The sequence below is a fragment of the Portunus trituberculatus genome, chromosome 31 (assembly GCF_017591435.1).
Source record: "Portunus trituberculatus isolate SZX2019 chromosome 31, ASM1759143v1, whole genome shotgun sequence".
In the NCBI taxonomy this organism is placed as follows: Eukaryota; Metazoa; Arthropoda; class Malacostraca; order Decapoda; family Portunidae; genus Portunus; species Portunus trituberculatus.
The window spans coordinates 25,221,458-25,241,104 of record NC_059285.1 but is presented as its reverse complement, the minus strand read 5'-3'; the positions used below and the strand labels follow the sequence as shown (position 1 = coordinate 25,241,104).

At 47.3% G+C, this 19,647-nt stretch overlaps 1 protein-coding gene across 7 annotated transcripts in view; it reads right to left on the bottom strand.

Annotated features, from left to right (window-relative positions):
• Window positions 1–19,647, bottom strand: part of LOC123511353 (RING finger protein 141-like) — a 111,963-nt gene that overhangs the window by 79,217 nt on the left and 13,099 nt on the right. For 3 of the 7 annotated variants that reach the window (XM_045267157.1, XM_045267158.1, XM_045267162.1), the window contains 4 exons: window positions 11,902–12,073; window positions 11,426–11,504; window positions 10,964–11,306; window positions 10,353–10,400 (listed from right to left, as the gene is read on the bottom strand). In XM_045267157.1, the coding sequence (XP_045123092.1) occupies window positions 10,353–10,400; window positions 10,964–11,306; window positions 11,426–11,504; window positions 11,902–12,073 (642 nt within the window). Of the gene's footprint in view, window positions 1–9,921; window positions 10,040–10,352; window positions 10,401–10,963; window positions 11,307–11,425; window positions 11,505–11,901; window positions 12,074–19,647 lie in introns of those variants that run through there. The other 4 variants (XR_006676773.1, XM_045267159.1, XM_045267160.1 and 1 more) reach the window with 3 other exon arrangements.

Sequence of the window (19,647 nt, the reverse complement as noted above, 5' to 3'; positions counted from 1 at the left end):
AATACTTTTCCTTGTATATATTAATGACATGCCAGAGGGAGTAAACAGTTATATTAATTTGTTTGCGGATGATGCGAAGTTGTGTAGGTGTGTGAAGAGTGAAGAAGATTGTGAAATTTTACAGGCAGATCTGGATAAGATTTGGGAGTGGAGCAAGAGGTGGGAAATGGAATTTAATCTGAGCAAAAGTCATGTGATGGAGATGGGGAAGAGTGGAAGACGGCCAAGAGGGTCATATAAGATGGGTGAAGGAGTAGTGTTGAAAAAGGTGGAAAAGGAAAAGGATTTGGGAGTGATAATACAAGACCATGGGCAGTTTGAGGCTCATATTGATAAGATGTTTGGAGAAACGTATAATTTGATCAGAAATATTGGATTAGCCTTTCATTATATGGGTAAAGATATGATGAAGAAATTAATTAGTACGGTAATTAGACCAAGATTGGAATATGCTGGAGTGGTTTGGTCCCCTTATAAAAAGAAGCATATAAGGAAGTTGGAGAGATTGCAGAGACTGGCAACAAAAATTGTTCCGGAATTGGCAGAAATGACCTATGAAGAGAGATTAAAAGAAATTAATTTGCTTACCTTGGAACAAAGAAGAGAAAGAGGAGATTTAATACAGGTTTATAAACTGTTGAACGGACTGGATGAAGTGGATAATGAGCAAATGATGTTGAGCGAGGAAAACTTAAATAGAACTACGAGATCGCATAGTAAAAAGATAGCCAAGGGAATATGCTTGAAGGATGTGAAGAAATATAGTTTCCCACAAAGATGTGTGGAGGTGTGGAATGGTTTGAGTGAGGAGGTGGTGTCAGCGAGGAGTCTGCATAGTTTTAAAGGAAAGTTGGATGTGTGTAGATATGGAGACAGGGCCACACGAGTATGATACCCAGGCCCTGTAAAAATTACAACTAGGTGAATACAACTAGGTGAATACACCTGGTAGCTCAGTGGTTAGAGCGCTGGTTTCACAAGCCAGAGGACCGGGGTTCAATTCCCCGGCCGGGTGGAGATATTTGGGTGTGTCTCCTTTCACGTGTAGCCCCTGTTCAGGGTTTGGTACTATTTGGCGCCGCCGTTTTGGCTCGGTCGTTTGGCCGCCAGCTGTTTTGACGCCGGCCTATTTGGCGACGGATGTTTTGGCGCCAATATTTATTTTATATTTTTATTTTGTATTTTGTTTTTGTAATTTTATTTTGTATTTTGTTTTAGTAAATTAGTTTTATGTTTTAAATAAATCTCTTAAGATCGTTTAATTCGATAAATAAAGATATAGCATGAAGAATGATAATAGAGTACAATTAGAAACAGGATAACTAGCTCTTGAATCATTTAGTTGTTTCCTTTGACTACCTATAGAAGGCGACTGAGTTAAAGGCCAGTGTGGGACTACCAGTGAGACTGTTACACTTGAATCAGTCGCTCCATAGCTTCCGTTGAGTAAACTCTGTTAACACTGTCACTTATACATTCGTTTTACGTATAAGATGGCAGACAATATTTTAATGAAACGTGGTAAGGAGAAATTTACTCATAACGGATTCCTATACGTCTTTGATAAGGCAAGCAAAGCTGACAGCGAGTTAAAATATTGGCGTTGTGAGCAAAAAATCGGTGTAAAGCACGGCTCCATACTAAAGCAGGAGAGGTGGTGTTAGAGCTTAAAAGTCATTCACATGAAGCCTGTGCTGCTGAAGTAGAGGTTGCACTTGTGAAAACTAAAATAAAGAAAAGAGCTGAAGAAACCCTTGAACCCCCAACTGTTGTGGTTAATGAATGTTTGACAGACATGTCCCAAGCCAGTCTTGCTGCCGTTCCTAACATGTCTGCTTTGAGGAAAATAATTCGCAGGAAGCGTAATTTATTACTAGATGCCCCCACCAATCCAGCTGACTTACAGCAATTATTTGTGCCAGAATGCTACAGAGTGTACGTGCCTCAGCCGGGAGTGGAAGAAAATTTTTTACTATGTGATAGCGGACCAGGTAACGACTGGATATTAATCTTCGGGAGACAAAGTTGGCTTCACCACTTAGTGACATCGGATATGTGGTTTGCCGATGGCACATTCAGTATTGCCCCCAGCCTCTTTAGTCAGATTTATATAATCTTGGTAGCAAAACACGGAGGAGTTCACCTACAATTTATGCTCTTTTGCCCAACAAGCAACGCGCCACATATGTGAAAATGTTTGAGTTATTGAAGGAAACTGAACCCAACTTGAAACCTAGTTCAATTGTTTGCGATTTTGAGCAAGCTGCACACAGTGCTATGAAGGAAGCATTCCTGATGTTCAAATAAAAGGATGTTTTTTTCATTTAGCTCAAAATATGCAAAAACATCTAGCTAGACAGGGGTTCATTAGTTTGTATAACACTGATCCAGATTTCGCTTTGAAGGCTAAAATGATTATTGCCACTGCCTTTGTGCCTTTGGACAAGATCGATGAATATTTAGATGCTCTGTCGACCGAACTGCCGCAAGAGCTTCAAGATTTGCTGAATTGGTTTGAGGACACATATGTTGGTCGTCAAAACAGACGAGGAAATGGGAGACGAGCTCCTCTATTTCTCCCTGAAATTTGGAACCTCTATCAGAGAACGCTAAATGGGAAGACCGCACAAACAATAATGCTGAGGCAGCACACCGTCGTCTTCAATACGAACTAGGCATGCAACATCCAACCATATGGAGACTAATTGATGGCCTACGTAAAGTACAGAAAGGCAGAGATGCTTATTATGAAAAACTACTTGCCGGTCATGAGCCACCACAAAAACTAAAAAAATATAGGGATGCAGACAGGAGAGAGAATTCATGAAATTGTTTGTAGATTTGAAAACATGGATGCAGTCGAGTATTTAAGAAGTCTTGCTCATAACTATCAAATGAACTAAATAAAACTATGTATTGTTTAATGGATTTTAATTTTAATGTGTTTTTAGTCTTAAAGTTTTTAGATTTTTTTTTATCTCCAAACACCAAATGATCTTAAGAGATTTAAACAAAATATATAGCAAATGTACAAAAACAAAATAAAAAATAAAAATACAAAATAAATATTGGCGCCAAAACAGCTGGCGCCCAAACGGCCGAGCCAAACTGTCAGCTGGCGCCCAAAAGGCTGTGCCCAAACGACCGCGCCCAATAGTCCCATTCCGCCTGTTCACCTAGCAGTGAGTAGGTACGGGATGTAAATCGAGGAGTTGTGACCTTGTTGTCCCGGTGTGTGGTGTGTGCCTTGTCTCAGGCCTATCCGAAGATCGGAAATAATGAGCTCTGAGCTCGTTCCGTAGGGTAACGTCTGGCTGTCTCGTCAGAGACTGCAGCAGATCAAACAGTGAAACACAAAGAAAAAAAATAAAATAAAATAAAAATACACATAAGCACAGAAAAATGCACAAATCTTTAGTATGGGAGTGAGCAAGATGTGGGCAGTCATGTTTTCTCTCTCTCTCTCTCTCTCTCTCTCTCTCTCTCTCTCTCTCTCTCTCCCTCTCCCTCTCTGAGCCAAGGTAAAGGATGTAGCAGGGCCCCGAGTCCATTACTAACCTGTCTCGTACATGTACGGTAGCACCATGGACTCAATACGCTATATTATACTTAGTAATTTCGCACTATCATCAATTTATTTTGATCTCCGTAAAACATCCAAGTTCTGCTTAACAAAACAGCTTCCAGAGTGAGATACACAACATAATAGATTCATTCTCAGTATCAGTAGTATTGGCAGAAAGTAAGCCGATACAGATACTGATACCAATACTCCTTAAATGGCCCAATACTGCTGATACCGAGACATTGGTACATCTCTAAGAGGAAATCTCTGAAAATACTGGAGGTACAGTGCGATCAGTACAGCGTTGGTTGAAGCGTTTCAGGGATGGTGGCAGGGCATCACTGTGGCTGTGTGGTGTGGCAAACCCAGGAAACTTACACCATGCACTTTAAATGTTATTAAGCGTCACATAGACAAGTCTCCTCGTAAATTTGCTAAACAAATGCAGCAGGAAAACCCTAGGTTATTAGGCAGTGTGTCTCTTTGAACAGTGCAACGCTGGTTGCATGGAGACACTGGTGTACAGCGTTTTAAGGGGAGAATGAGCCCCTCCTTACTGAAGTACAGAAATTTAAGCAAATGAATTTTGCAAAGAGATATGGTGAATGGATCACTGAACAGTGGAGGAAAGTACTTTGGAGTGATGAAACTACCTTCACTGTAACCAGCAACTGACCTGGTTACATGTACTGCTAGCCTGGCAGTGATCCTTTTTCAGGCATGGTACTACTGTGAAGCACCCTGACTCGCTAATGGTATTGTGGTGTTTTACATACTATGGTGTGAGGCACCTTGCAGTGCCTCCTAAAAATGAAAAAATGAATTAGAAAAATTACCTAAAGTTGTTGTGTGACTACCTTCCTGACTCATATGATAAGTGCGAGGCTGATTATTTTTATGCAGGACAGTACGTGCCCCCTGCCACACTGCTAGAAGTGTAACAAAGTGGTTAAAAAATTGTGAAGTATGTAAAGTACTTTGAAGACTGGCCTGGCAACTCTCTAGACCTTAACCCTATTGAGAACCTCTGGAGTTTGATGAAAAATATTTTTTTTTTTGTGAATATACTTACCCATATGTAATTACGTATGCCTATATGCCATTATTCCCACACTCAGCACAGAAAATCAACCAGCACCTCTATATATATAGAGATCGTGCCTATACAAGTTCCATGTCACCTCCGTGCGCATGTGTGCTGGGAACCACCAGCCCAGCTGGCCAACCCTACCTCAGATCCTTTCTGCCAAAACTGACAGAATCACAGAAGGTAGGGAGGAAAGGAACCTCTTACTATGTAATTACATATGGATAAGTATATTCACAAAAAGCCATGGCAAGGCCGTAGCACAGAGTCCGAAACTGGTAAACACTGCCCTGCCAGACGAAGCGCAAGTACAGGCAACCCCCTTTAACGAAGGGGTTACATTCCTAAAAAACACTTCGTTAAGCGAAACTTCGTTAAGCGAACCGATTATAACAAGTTTAACCCCTGATTTGAACTTCCATTGAGAGTAAGCAAAGTGAGAGTGCATCATAGTAAAGTAAAAGGTTTAATGAAAGTAAAAATTATGAAGTTAAACATTTAGGTAGTTTAATTTAAGTCATTATAATGTACACTAATGTATGTATGTACGTAACTTTATAATGTTGATGATCTTAACTTTATGAAGGGAGGGAGAGTGAAACGGGAAAGACACTAACCGGCAACCTGTCACTAGTTCAGGTGGTTCTTTTAGCTTGCAAGGAAGATACGGACTCACCAGCCTTCTTAACCCCTTCGCGCCGGATGTTAAAAAAAAGCCCGCCTGTATGATATACGGGTGGAAGTGCGCGGGAAACTCGTGCAAGCTTGTCAGTCATACTTGTCGTCTTTGTGTATTATGCTGCTATTTTTTAGTTACTATATCACCTTCGAAGAGGAAAGTGGACGCTTCTCTCGAGAGAGAGAGAGAGAGAGAGAGAGAGAGAGAGAGAGAGAGAGAGAGAGAGAGAGAGAGAGAGAGAGAGAGAGAGAGAGACATTTGCTAAAATTTTAGAAACAGGCGGACGCATGTAGCTTATCTTCGAGAGGAAGAGGGAAGGAGGAAGGAGATGGAAGAGAGAGAGAGAGAGAGAGAGAGAGAGAGAGAGAGAGAGAGAGAGAGAGAGAGAGAGAGAGAGAGAGAGATATTAGAAAATATGTTGTTTTTGTATTTGTGTGTGTGTGTGTGTAATTCACTGTTTGATCTGCTGCAGTCTCTGACGAGACAGCCAGACGTTACCCTACGGAACGAGCTCAGAGCTCATTATTTCCGATCTTCGGATAGGCCTGAGACCAAGCACACACCACACACCGGGACAACAAGGTCACAACTCCTCGATTTACATCCCATACCTACTCACTGCTAGGTGAACAGGGGCTACACGTGAAAGGAGACACACCCAAATATCTCCACCCGGCCGGGGAATCGAACCCCGGTCATCTGGCTTGTGAAGCCAGCGCTCTAACCACTGAGCGTGTGCGTGTGTGTGTGTGTGTTTTCACGAATGTTACAAGGCGTAACTTATCTTTCGAGAGGGAGATGGGGAGGGAGGAAAGGGAGATGGGGAGGAGAGAGAGAGAGAGAGAGAGAGAGAGAGAGAGAGAGAGAGAGAGAGAGAGAGAGAGAGAGAGAGAGAGAGAGAGAGAGAGAGAGAGAGAGAGAGAGAGAGAGAGAGAGAGAGAGAGAGAGAGAGAGAGAGAGAGAGAGAGATGGGAACAGTCTATGCCATTGGGTAATTTTAGACACAAGGTGGGACGCATGTAGCTTATCTTTAGTGATTGGTGGAAACAAGGATGGTGGGAGGAGCACTAGGATTTCAAGGACAGCATACGGCGTGTGTAGTTGATATCCAACACACTATACGGGACAACTGAACTGAAGAAAGCTCAGAAAAGAAATATGACGCCTACGTAGGCGTCACTGTATATGCTACTGGGGCTTCATGATGCCTACATAGGCGTCACCGTATTGAAGGGGTTAATAGAGTCTGCTGACTTGAAAATAGTAGACAGTAGATGGAATCAAGATGGTGGCGAGCAATGTTATTAGTTTTCTGGCCCCTCTCGTGTCTGAGAATAATATCCAGCTTCACTTCGAGAGTAAGAGACTTCCTGGTCTTCTTAGGAACGCTGGGCCACATTGCAGGGCATTGGTGGTAAGTTGAGCTAGGGAAGACGAGCTGCTGCTGACGCTGTTATGTTTTGACTGGGGAGTGATTGGTGCGCGTGTTGTCCACGAGAGGCTTGATCTTGATCTTTATTCTACAGGTGTCTCAGGATTTCTCCTGAGGCAGGCCTTAGTACGAGCAGCTCCTGGTGTATTCAAAAGCCTGTCAGCTTGCGTGATATGGTGGGGCTTTCAAATTTGGAAAAATTACCTGGATAAAACTTCGTTAAAGCGAGTTTGGTGTTCGTTAAACAAGCAGATGGTAGTAAAATGAAACCTTCGTTGTAGCGAAATTTCGTTGTGTGAACCTTCGTTAAACGGGGGTTGCCTGTATTTGCGTGACCGAGGGTGGACAGGAACCTGATAGTAAGCGTCCCGCAGGTCCAAGGATACAAACCACTCGTCCTCGGCCATTGACTCTAGCACTGACGAAAATGTCTCCATGCGGAAGTGGGTCACCACCATGAAACGATTTAAGACCGATAGGTCGCAAATCAGCCTCCAGCCCCCTGTGAACTTGGGTACATGGAAGATGCAAGAATAGAAGCCGGCCTGAGAGTCTATCACTGGTTCTATAGCTCCCTTTATCAGCATCTCAGAAACCACGGCCTCCAGAGCCGAATGATGGTCCGAGCCCCCCTTGTAAGCCGGAAACTCCACAGGGGTGCTTGAGAGGGGAGGATCCCCGAGGAAGGGGAGAATGTAACCATACCGAAGGGTCTTGACCACCCACTCACAGGCCCCGATGTTCTCCCACTCCTGCCAGTGCTGCTGCAGACAAGCCCTAACTTGCAGCAGCACCTCCACAGCATCCCTAGCAAGAGCCCCATCGGCTCACAGAGCAGCCACGGAAGAATCCTCAAGAGCGAAAGGAACCACTCACCTCAGGAGCAGGAGGGGGCAGAACCGAAGGAAGCGCAACCAGTGCAAGGCATCGGAAACCAACGGCATGACCAACCTTAGCCCTGACGTCCCGAGCTGTGGAAGCCAGGCCACGAGCAATCTGGGAAACAAGTGACCGTTGCAAGGACTCAAGCTCCCTCTGCTCCACTACTGCAAGAGTCTGACCATCAAAAAGGTGGGAGCCAATGGGGGAAGACATCAACTGCCATCTCTCCCAATCACCATAAGTATTAGGGAGGTTTCTCACCACAGCCTGTCTGCGTAACATCATCCTCAAACAGAGCATTCCACAAGGCTGCATAATATCTAAATTTTCCCTGGCAAGAGCTCCCAGGCATTCCAAGCCCCACTGGGGGGCAGCACTGGAAAGACCAGCAAGGGCCCCCAGAACCTGATCTGTCCAGGAAGTGATATCAACCTGACTACTCAAAATATCCTCTAATTGAGTAGCCATACACCAGGGAAGACTCACAGACAGATCTTTACTCTCCACCAAATGAAGCAGCTCATCATTGAGAGGAGACCCACAAGAATCTTCTTCTGGAGTGTACCACCTCTCCTCCCTTGAAGCCCACTTCCTGGGCAAGGCGAACTCGGCTGAAGCTGGATCAGAGATCCCCAGGGAACAGCCCAGTTGTTCCCTGCGAACCTCCAGAGCCAGAGGAGAATGAGGCAGCACCAAGGGAGTGGGGCCAGGCTGTGAAGTCCCAGAGGTGCGCTCGACCCCAGTCTGAGGAGTGGAAGCAAGAGAAGAGGGCATGGGGAGACCCAAGGACTCTCTCACTGAGGTAATAAGCTCACGAAAGGAGGCTGCATCTTCCTCATCCAGAGTGCCAGCCTCCCCCAAGGGAACATCATCAAAAACCTGATCAATCTCTTCAGAAAATGAAGGCCAGCCCGAGGCAGCAGCCTGACCAACTACTGCGCCACCAGGGTCCGCGCCCGCATCAACTGGCCAGGGCGGGACCTGTGAGGGCATTGACCCATGCAGCCAATCAACATAAGGCATGCCCATGGAAGACACGCCCGCCGAGCCTGCAAAATTGCCATCACCCGGCAACCCACCAGAGAGTGGTGCTGCATGAAGTCCCATTTCTCCGCCACCAACAAGGCCCAAGAAGGAGACTGGAATAGTGGGAGCTGGCTCCCCACAAGCCCTTGAGGCCTTACCAGAGAGAGGAGCAGCACATAGACTCAATCCACTGACCCCAGGACCGGCCACAGAAGAAACAAGGTCAGCGTGAGCCTGCAAACCACTCAATCCCAGAGCCACACCGCAAGCTCATTCAACCAAGACCTGAAAACTCCCTGGAAGCACCTGACACAGCAGGAGTTTGCACCACACTCACTGCTGGGGCCACACTAGGGAACGGGGCCGCACTAAAGTTCACATCCCCGAAGCCAGAAAAGTCCATGGAAGAGCCTAAAACAGCAGGGAACTGGACCCCCTCACTCCCAGAACCAAATTGGGGAGAGGTGCCGTACATATGCTAACTCCACCGAGCCCCAAAAACTCCGTGGAAAGGCCAAGAACAGCGGGAGAAGGCACACCACTCACTACCAGCGGCGGGGCAAAGCATGGGGCCGCACGCAAACTCACTCCCCTGACCGTCAACTAAGGGGCATTGCTTGGAACATAGGGAGCCTGCCCCCACTCACTCCCGAAGCCAAACCAGGGAGAGGGGACACACTGAGACTCACTCCACTACTACCAGCAGTTGCCTCCGAAGGGCCAGAGTCGGGGGGAGACCGGGACTCTGCTACACCCGGCACCAACCTGGGCGGCGGACGCACACTCACTCTGCCATCTGCAAACCCTGAAAACGCGGAACCGGAGGCAAGGTGCAACAAAACTGCTGACAACTGGCCAATAGAAGGCTTCATAGTGGCCAGATCAGACTCTACAGTGACAAACCTGCTGACCCAAGGGGCCTCAGAATCCGGCTCCTGCCAGCAAGAACACTTTTCACTGGAACCGCCAGACAATTTGGCCCGCTTCTTCTCCTTAGCAGAACGTTTCTCAGCATTCTTCACATATGCTTGGAACTGGAGAAGGGAGAGGTGGGAACACTCACTACACCAGTCTTCGACTGAACACATGGTGGGCCAACAAGACACACACTGGGAATGCGGTTCTAAAGCCTCGCCCAGCAACCACTTCTTGCATCCAACACAACTCTGAGCGGCCATGGCAACTCAGGGAGAAGAAGAAATGGAACCGGCAAAGAAGCGAGCACAAAAAAAGGCAGGAAGAAGTAAGAAGCGCAGGTGAACACCTTACCGAGCACAGAAAGGATCTGAGGTAGGGTTGGCCAGCTGGGCTGGTGGTTCCCGGCGCCCATGTGCACGGAGGTGACGTGGAACTTCTATGGGCACATCTCTATATATATAGAGGTGCTGGTTTATTTTCTGTGCTGAGTGTGGGAATAATGGCATATATGCATATGCAATTACATATGGGTAATTAGTATATTTAGCAACAAAAAGGTTTGCAGAAATATGACACCTTGTCACTCCCAAAGTTGAAAGCAGCACTGTGTGCAATATGGGCAGAGTTCTCAGTGGAAAAGCTTTACAATCTCACTGATAGTGTCCCTAGTAGACTGAAGGAAGTAATTGAACGGAAGGGAAATGTCACCAAGTACTAAAGAAGGAGTAAATGTTCAAAAATAAATTTTGTTATATCATTTTACCTTGTTGCTTTTTTAGGAAGGTTGTGGTGTCCAAACATTTGGCAGCTACTGTATATATCAAAGTAAGAAAATTCATTGTTACTCCTCTTATAACAATATTTTTCAATCAACATGGTATACAAACATCTCTGATAAAAATAGTCAATATCAATATTGTCCTGACTGAAGTTTATGTTCCACAATCACATAAATTTCAGCAGTACACACTTCTGATCTCATTCCTTTGTGTGTAATATTACTTTTGATATCAAATCACATGATGTACTCTTCTGTCAAAGAATCATAGCCTTTTTATCATATACCTGGAATATCCAGGTAAAACAAATGAGGCTGGTACTTTTACTCCTCAAACTCCTAGCTTCATAAAGATAATATGTAAAAATAAAAATAAATTAATTAATAAATATATAAAATTTTGCCTTTCACATCCAAATACAAATTTACATTTGATTCTGAAAAATCCCTCATTCTTTAGCTTTCCAATCCCATTGTGAAAAAATACCTCATATCTGAGAAGCATATACCAGTATGGTTCAGGAAGGCCAAATGCATGCCTAGGCTATTTAAGTAGAAGAGGTGGTGGCATCACACAACAACATTCTGCAGCTTACACTGGGTACACAAGACTGGTGGTGGAGGAGGAGGAAGAGGAGGAGGAGGCACATTCTTGTGAGGTAGGTCTAGCATATTCCCACCATTGCTCTATGCAGGGGAGGCAGTAGGCATGAGTACAAGGCAGGATGACATCTGGCTTGCGCTCCAGACAGATCATGCACTCGCTCAGGTTGACGTCCCAGCCACCAACTGCCCCTGGGCTCTCCATCTCCTCCTGGCTGGTGGAGGCAGCTGCTGAAGTGTCCTGAGTCACCTCCTGCATCCCTCCCAGCACCAATGAGGCAGCCATAGTAGGAGGGATAGGCACCACTGAGCCCTGTTCCATTGAGCTACAATCCCCTGAGGTGAAAGACAAAATATGAGGTTGGGTTTATGAAAGTTTAGGGTCATTATAGTTGGTATGAAGAATGCATTAAAAGGTGAACATGAGTGATAAGGAATCTTGTGAGTCACCTCACCTGCAATATCAGTCCCAAGTACTCCATCAATACTGCCCAGTGTTCCCCCAGTACATTCATAGGTAACTCGACGGAACACCTGTGCAAGGAGAAACAAATTATGAACATTGGGAGTGCTGGAACTTTTGCAAACTGTAATTAATTCTAGTTCCACACAGATAAGGGAAGACTCTTCTGTATGAAAATGTATATTTAATATGAGTTTTCAGTCTACAACTGTTAAAATGTATACTATTAAAACTACATTAGTAAATGAAACAGGAAATGAATATATGTTACAGTTAGTTTGCCTACTTATATTACAAAAAAGTGAAATAAGACAGAGGAAACAACAGAACTATATGATACAATACATGTTTTCTGATAGCATATAAGCATCTTAATCACTTTGAGAAGGCCATAAAAATTTATAAAAATACACACACTCAGATATGGAATAGGAATGCATTTCTTAACTTCCAAGGAGTTACAAGTACCTGAAGGAACTGGCGAATGTTGAGGAGGCGATATGACTGAACCTTGTTGGTAATGGTGTTGAGCTTAACACAAGCAATGCGGACTGTGGCTTTCCAGAAAACAGTGGAATCAGTGCCTTTCTTGACGGCAAAGACCAGCATGTGGCCTTCTCTGTCTTTGTATTCACGGCATCTTATTACAAAAGAAAAGTAGGAGGGAGGTGAGGGAAGAGGTTAAGGGAAGGAAAATCATGTTAAATATTGATATACTGCAATAATAATAGAGGAGGACGAAGAGAAGGAGGAGGAGGAGGAGGAGGAGGAGGAGGAGGAGGAGGAGGAAGAGGAAGAGGAAGAGGAAGAGGAGGAGGAGGAGGAGGAGGAGGAGGAGGAGGAGGAAGAGGAAGAGGAAGAGGAAGAGAAAGAGAAAGAGAAAGAGGAAGAGGAAGAGAAAGAGAAAGAGGAAGAGGAAGAGGAAGAGGAGGAGGAGGAGGAGGAGGAACAAAGAGCAACACAAGTAAAAAGCAAAAGATATCAACACATTTTTTTTGTCTTTATTAGACTGTTTGAGACAGAATACACTTTCTAATCTGAAGCATACAAGAGATGCAGGTTAATAAAGAAAGAGGAAGAAGAGAGTAAAAAAATATGGAAGAATAGCTATATGATAGTTTCCAAAACTTCATTTGGTATATAAATTAGGATTTTTTAATGTAAAATCTATTTTTATCTACATACTTAACCATAATTATTTACTGCATAAACTCCCATTCTCACAGCAAACTTACACCATGTCTAACAGCTTGAGAAAAAGAAATGAAAGAAATACTTGAGGTGCCCTTTCTTGTTTTCTTTGAGAAGACACCCAGCCTGTTTTCTACTCCCAGGCACCACCCATCAGGCCGATTCCCTCATTCGCCTCTAGGCTATAAGGTCATAGAGGGGAGGGAGGAAGGGAAACTCGATTATAATAAATAATTATGGATAAGTAAGTAGACAAAAATGGATTTTACATTAAAAAATCCTATTTGTTATTACACATACTACTACCCATAATTATTAATTGTTGCTTAAGAACTGAATCCCAAGTATAGGAGGGAGGATGACCTCAACCCTAAAAACAACTTTCACTCCCCAAGACACACACCCTTACAAATTACAAACCCAAAACTAACAAGGCAGAGGCCATATCCTGAGGAGGGTGCAGCACTTGTATCCCATGACAGGGACAAAACTAGACAAGTGAGAGGAACATCACAAATCTCCCCATGACAAAAGTCCACTCACCCTGAACCCCACAGACGAAAATACATAGAATTGAATGTATAAGAAACCCAAAAGAAAAATGATTGAATTACCCTGAGAGCCGACACAACAGGGCCCAGAGAAAAGGTATCCAAATACTGATGAGTAAAGCAAAAGTGGACATACTCTTCCAGGTTCCTGCCCGAAGAATGGCTGGAATACTCTGAATCTTCTTGAACAAGGCACTGGAGAATGCAACCAGGTGCATGGGAGTACTCCGTGACCCATGTGCCTCAAGAATTAGAGCCCAGGTGACCAGTGTTGAGTGTCCTAGGAGCGTGCCTATGCCTATGACTGGAGGGGGGAGCTGAGGAGAGAGCCCCATCCCAGTTACTGACCCTCTACCCCCTGGCTGAAGTACCAGGACCGTACAAACAAGTCGCCAAGAAGCGTCACCCTAAGCGGACTTCCAAGGGCTGTGCATGGCCAGGTGAAGGAGTTAGTCAACCACATGTCTAGCAGCGACCACTGGACCCAAGGCAAAGATATCCCCCTTCTGTCTTACTATTTCCCGGAGATAATGGTCAGTGAAGACTGAAGGCGTTCTCCAGCAGGCCGCCCTCAAGATAGTGGGAACAGAGCAGTTCTTCCACAGGAGCACAGAGGATGGTCGTCCACCATCGACTGCCTGTCCCACTGCAGGTTCAGTTGAATCTGAACAAGGCGCATTCTCCTCCTCGATCCTCGTGGCAGGAAGAGTCAGGGAAGGAAGCGTAAGCCGATTTGATGATATCCCGTAGGAAGAAGGAAATTGCTCCTTTAGACATAGGTCTGGAAGGACATCTAACAGCAAGAAGAGGTTGTGGGGTCTTGTACGCGAAGCTGTCCTATGCAGGTAGTGACGAAGCCCCCGAACAGGACATAGGAGTCTCTCCACATCCTGAGAACCCACGACGGTGGCAAGGCTCTTAATATGAAACTCCAGAGGAGTACTGTGGGCATCCGTATCCGTCTTAGCAATAAATTCAGGAAGATAAGAGACCAGCAGATCCTGTCCCTGCCAGCTCGTCTTGTGAGAGAGTGCTTGGATCTCTCCTACCCTCTGTGCTGTAACAAGAGCAAGCAGAAAAAGAGACTTTCTAGTCAGGTCTCTGATAGACGAGAGCTGCATAGGTTCAAAGGGAGCCATGGTTAGGAAGCGAAGAACGACATCCAAGTTCCAGGAAGGCCGAAGATTCCTGCTAGGCCTCTATGGCTGGGAAGAGCAGGCTCTGACAATAAGCCTCAGCACCTGGTCGTTGTTGAGGTCCAACCCTCGGATTGCCAGGACGCTGTTAAGCATGACCTTGTAACCCTTGATAGCAGAGGTGGAAAGATGGCAATCCTGACGCAAAACAACAAGAAAATCTGCAACTTTCTGGACCGTGCGGTTAGAAACGGTATGCCTGTTGTCCTTGCACCATTTCCTGTACCTCTTCCACTTGTGTTGATAGTTTAAAGAAGTAGAGGGCCTCTTATCATGCGCCAAGAACTCCGCCACCTTAGAGGGGAAGCCTCTGTATTTCACATATTGCTTGACAGTCTCCACCCTGTCAGCTGAAGCCCGTGGAGACCGCGGTGGAACCTGTGGGAGTAGGGGTGAGTCAAGAGATCCCGCCGAAGCGGAAGGCGTCAGGGTGGCTCTCGTGATGCCTTCAACAGGTCTGGAAACCACTCTCTCGGGGGCCAGAACGGCGCAATCAAGATGAGCCTGGTGTTGCTGGAAGCCCGAAGTTGTTGAGCACCTTCCTGATGAGAGGAAAAGGAGGGAAGGCATACAGGTCTTGGTTGTCCCAATTGTAAAGAAAGGCAATTGCTTCGGAATCCCAACAGGGGGAGACAAAGTTCAGGATCCTGTAGTTGAGGCGCGTGGCGAAGAGATCGACAATCGGGTAGCCCCAAACCCGCCACAGTTGACGGCACACGTCCATGTGAAGGGTCTACTCCATGGACAGAATCTGGTGGCGCCTGCTGAGGCAGTCGGCAACCACGTTGTCAGAGCCCCACACAAACTTAGTCAAAATCCCCACCGAATGAGCCTCGGCCCAGACTAAGATCTCCCAAGCCTCATTGTTGAGGAGAGTGGAGTGGGTACCCCCTCCTTGCTCAGGTACGCGAGCGCCGTGGTGTTGTCGGAGAAAACTGAAACAACAGAATTCCGCAGCACGTCCACAAAGTGTTGGAGCCCCAGGCGAATCGCCCTGAGTTCCAGGACGTTGATATGGAGAGACTTCTCTTGAGTGTTCCAGAGGCCACTCACAGAATCCTGAAGGAGAGAAGCTCCCCACCCTTCGTTTCAGGCATTCGTAAAGAGAAAGATGTCTAAGTTCTGGTCTTCCAGCCACCACTCCAGGTCCCAGCAAGTGTTGAGGTCCCAGCATACAGGATGGTCGTCCACCATCGACTGCCTGTCCCACTGCAGGTTCAGTTGAATCTGAACAAGGCGCATTCTCCTCCTCGATCCTGGCACTAGATGAATGAGGGAGGATAAGTGCCCGAGAAGACGCAACCAGTCCTTTGCAGGTGGGGATGGCCTCCCCTGCGTAGGGAAAACCCTCAAAGGAGGAGAGCGAATCAGCATCCCGAGGAAGGTCTTCTCCTGCTCTGGAGTCAAGGAAGACTTCTCCCAATTTATGCGAATCCCCAGAACTGAGCAGATGCCGATGAGACAAGTGGTGGCTCTTTGAGCCTCGTCTGCTGACGAAGCTAGGACTAACCAATTGTCCAGATATTGGAGGATGCAGAAGCCCTGACGATGGAACTCCGCCGAGACAGGGGCCACGAGATGAGTGAAGACTTGAGGGGCAGTACAGAGGCCGAAGCAAAGAACTCGAAATTGTAAGTGGCAGCCCTCCCAAGAGCAGCGCAGGAAACGCCGGCTAACTGGATGGACGGGCACCTGGAGATAGGCGTCCTTCAAATCGAAAGACACTATCCAGTCATCCTGTCGTATTGCAGACATGACGGTTCTGACCGTCTCCATCTTGAACTTGGTGGTGACAACGTACTTGTTTAAGATGGAGAGGTCGATGATGGGTCGAAAACCTCAGGAGGCCTTTGGAAAGACAAACATGTGGCTGTAAAAACCCGGAGTAGGGGGTGCTTCTTCTATGGCACCTTTGGCCTTTAGTTGCTGGATCTCCAACCGAAGTGCTTGTCCTTTGAGGGATCCTGGGGCATAGCCTCTGGGCTCATTGAAGTGGGTTGTGAGTGGCGGGGGTGCAGAGAAGGGAATCTTGTAGCCTTCCCTTAGAACATCGAGGATCCACGTCTCTGCCCCTATCTTGCGCCAGTCCTCCGATCTGCGGGCTAGACAGCCCGCAACTGCCCCCTGGGAATGAAGGGCGTCACTTCCAAACAGGCTTTGCCTTCCGTCCCCCTCCTTGCACACTGGAACGAGACGAGTAAGAGCCACCAAACCCCGCCCCAGGAGTCCCTGGTACGAGCGGCGAAGGAAGGTCTGCAGACGGGAGCAGCAGAGGATCTAACAGTTGTGGAGGTAGGTCGGGGACCATGCTCCACCAAGGGCATGCCTGGAGCAGGATGCGGCCAGGCCAGAGCTCTGAGTGCGGCCTCATGGAGCGTCCTATCAGCATTGGACTTCGAGGACTGTAGCGCCTCCTGAAGGCAGGCCTCATCAAAAAGGAGAGGGGTAAAAATGGGAGACCTCCGAAGGATGCCTTTTTCGACCTGCAAGAAGAAAGGTCTGAGGCGGCCGAGGTAAGCCTCCCTCCTCCAGGCCCTCAAGTTGGTAATGACATAAGTTGAGTCCCTGCAAGCGTCATTAAGTGCCATACATACAGCTTTAAAGAGCTGCTCCTCCAAGTCTAAGAGGAGTGCAGGGAGGTGACGAGCTGCCAGAAGATGCATGTCCCCCGAGCACCAAAAAGAGTAGTTCAAGGTGTCTCTAGACCTGGCGACCACCCCCTCCATCCTGGCCACCTCTGGGTGTTCACGGAGGACGCAAGGCTCTCTGGCACTACAATGTAGGGCGGCGTGGAGGCTAGGATTAACCAAGGCAGCCTTCCTGTAAACCTCCTGACCCGCCACACCGTAAATCTTAGCAAACCTGCCTGAAGGATAGCCAACTGAGGTTGGTTTCTTCTCATTAGCCTTCAAATAAGCACTGTCAGCTTGCTTCATGAAAACCCTGACAGGCTGTGCCCTTCCAAGGAGGATTGGTCCCTTTCTTGTACGTGAGGTGCTGGTACCCTGGGCCACGGGACGTTCCAGGTCAAACCGCTGGCCCATGGCATCCTCAAAAACTGAGTCAATGTAGTTCATCATACGATGGTACATGGAGGGGCCATGAGGCGGGAACTCATGCCCCTCATCCCCCTCCAGGCCTGTTGGTAACCCGTCATGCCTCACTGAGTTGCGGCGTGCCCTGTCAGGCCCCGGAGACGGCGAGGTCCCTGAATCCTGCCACCCAGAACAAGAAGGGCGAGGAGAGCCAAGCAGGACACGCCGATTGCAAGCATCTGCCAGAAAAAGATCACCTCCAGGACGATGGCTGTCTGAGTGTGTCGGGTCGTGCCGAGGAGGAGACACATCAGCCGAAACAGAGGCAACATGAACTCTGTGGAGATTTGTATGAGCAGGACGGTGGGTTTGTTGGGCCGTAGAAGGGTCATCAGACACTGGGCCCCTGTTGGCTGAAAGTACAGAGGAGGCAGCCCGTGGGTAAGGCGTGAGCATGCCATCCTGTGGGCTGAGAGACAAGGCAAGAGGGTAAGTGTCTCTCCCGACCAGGCCTTCACCCAAGGCTATGGGGGGAGGGGCAGGCTTACTACACCATCCCACCTACCCCAGCCCCCCCAGACCGGTCACCGAGCCAGACACCACTGAGGTGGGGCGGGACTTCTTGATCCTCCTAGCGTCATCCTTAGGTGGACGTGAACGCTTAAGAGGCACCTCCAATCCTCGGACAGGCCCCCCCTGGCCCCCTGACTTGGTGTGACTGCACACACCTTTTTGTGTCAGGACTCTTGAGGGGTCGGGACACTGAACTGCATCAGGTCCGGGTCCGAAGATGAGAGCACAGTTGGAAGAGAGGGTCAGTAGCGGGGGCACAGAACCATGCAAATCTCCTATCTGAGAAGCAACAAGAGTGTTGACTGAAGCAAGCACCTCCTCCTGCCAAGACTTCAAAAACAAAGAGAGGTCAATAGTAACAGGAGGCTTAGTGCCCTGCTGGGAAGCCGAATCACCAGCAGATAGCTCATCCTGGGAAACTACGTCCTGAAATGAAATCTCCGAGCCGCCATGAACATCAGACAAAACAGAGGCAGCCAGTGAACCCCTTGTCCCCTGAATAGAAGGAGGTGTTTTAACAGACTGCAATGTGCCTACGTCACAGGAAACATTACAAAAGGGGGCAACAAAACTATGTGAATGTTTTGCCTTGGCGCATCTCTTGCACCTCAAACCGCACTGGTACTTATACGCGGCAAGGACTTTATCACTGCTCCAAGTAGAACACTCATCACACCTCTTACCTGGGTTGCAGATATCTCTGCAATTAACACAAACAGAATGAGGGTCCTGGAGGAAACTGCCCAAGACCCTGGTGCAGTCTGGTCTCAAGCAAACCCTTCTAGAAGCCTTAGAAGATGACTGAGAACCAGAAGAACCAGGTGTGGAATGCCCCATCCATCAGCAAACTACTCTCCCGAACAGCAGCAGGCTGCTCTGGACGAGTATGCTGCCCATTAAGGTCCTCTTCCATGAAAACACGAAGAAACCGGCAGAGAGAGCACTTGAAAAGTTCAAGAAGCGAAACAGGGACAGAAGCGCAGCGCGTGTTAACACAATGCGCATCGAAAATTAACTGAGGGGCAGTGCAGCCGATCCCATCTGCAGCGCTGGGCACCGCGCTGGCAGGTGTAGCGCCAGGCGGAAACTTTTGTAATCTCGGCGGACGAAAGTAAGTGAGACAGTGGAACTGCTAGTTTTTTGTATGAAAAACAGGTGTCTGTGATAGAAATTGTGTTAATGAGCCAATGTAGACACTGGAGCCATCACCATGGTAAAGACCTGCAGTGTGGTGGTAAGACCAAAACAAAGAACTCTGAACTGAAAAACCTTGCCTTGCCAAATGAACTGCAGGTACTTGTGAGAATGCAGGTGGATTGGAACTTGGAAATATGCATCCCTCAGATCCAGAGACACCATCCAATCCCCCAAATTCATGGATTCCAAAACTGACACCACCATCTCCATCTGGAAAGGGCTGACCACTAAAAACATGTTCAAAGTTGAGAGGTCGAACACAGATCTACAACTCCCTGTTACTTTGGGTATGAGGAACAGACGGGCAAAAAAGCTTACCCACCACAAGCTCTATAGCCCCTTTGCCCAACATATCCTGCACCACTAATTCCAAAGTCACATGACGATCTGAGCCCTCTGCATAACTCACAAACTCTATGGGTCTGGCAGACAAAGGAGGGGGAAGCAAAAAGGGGAGAACATACCCATAAT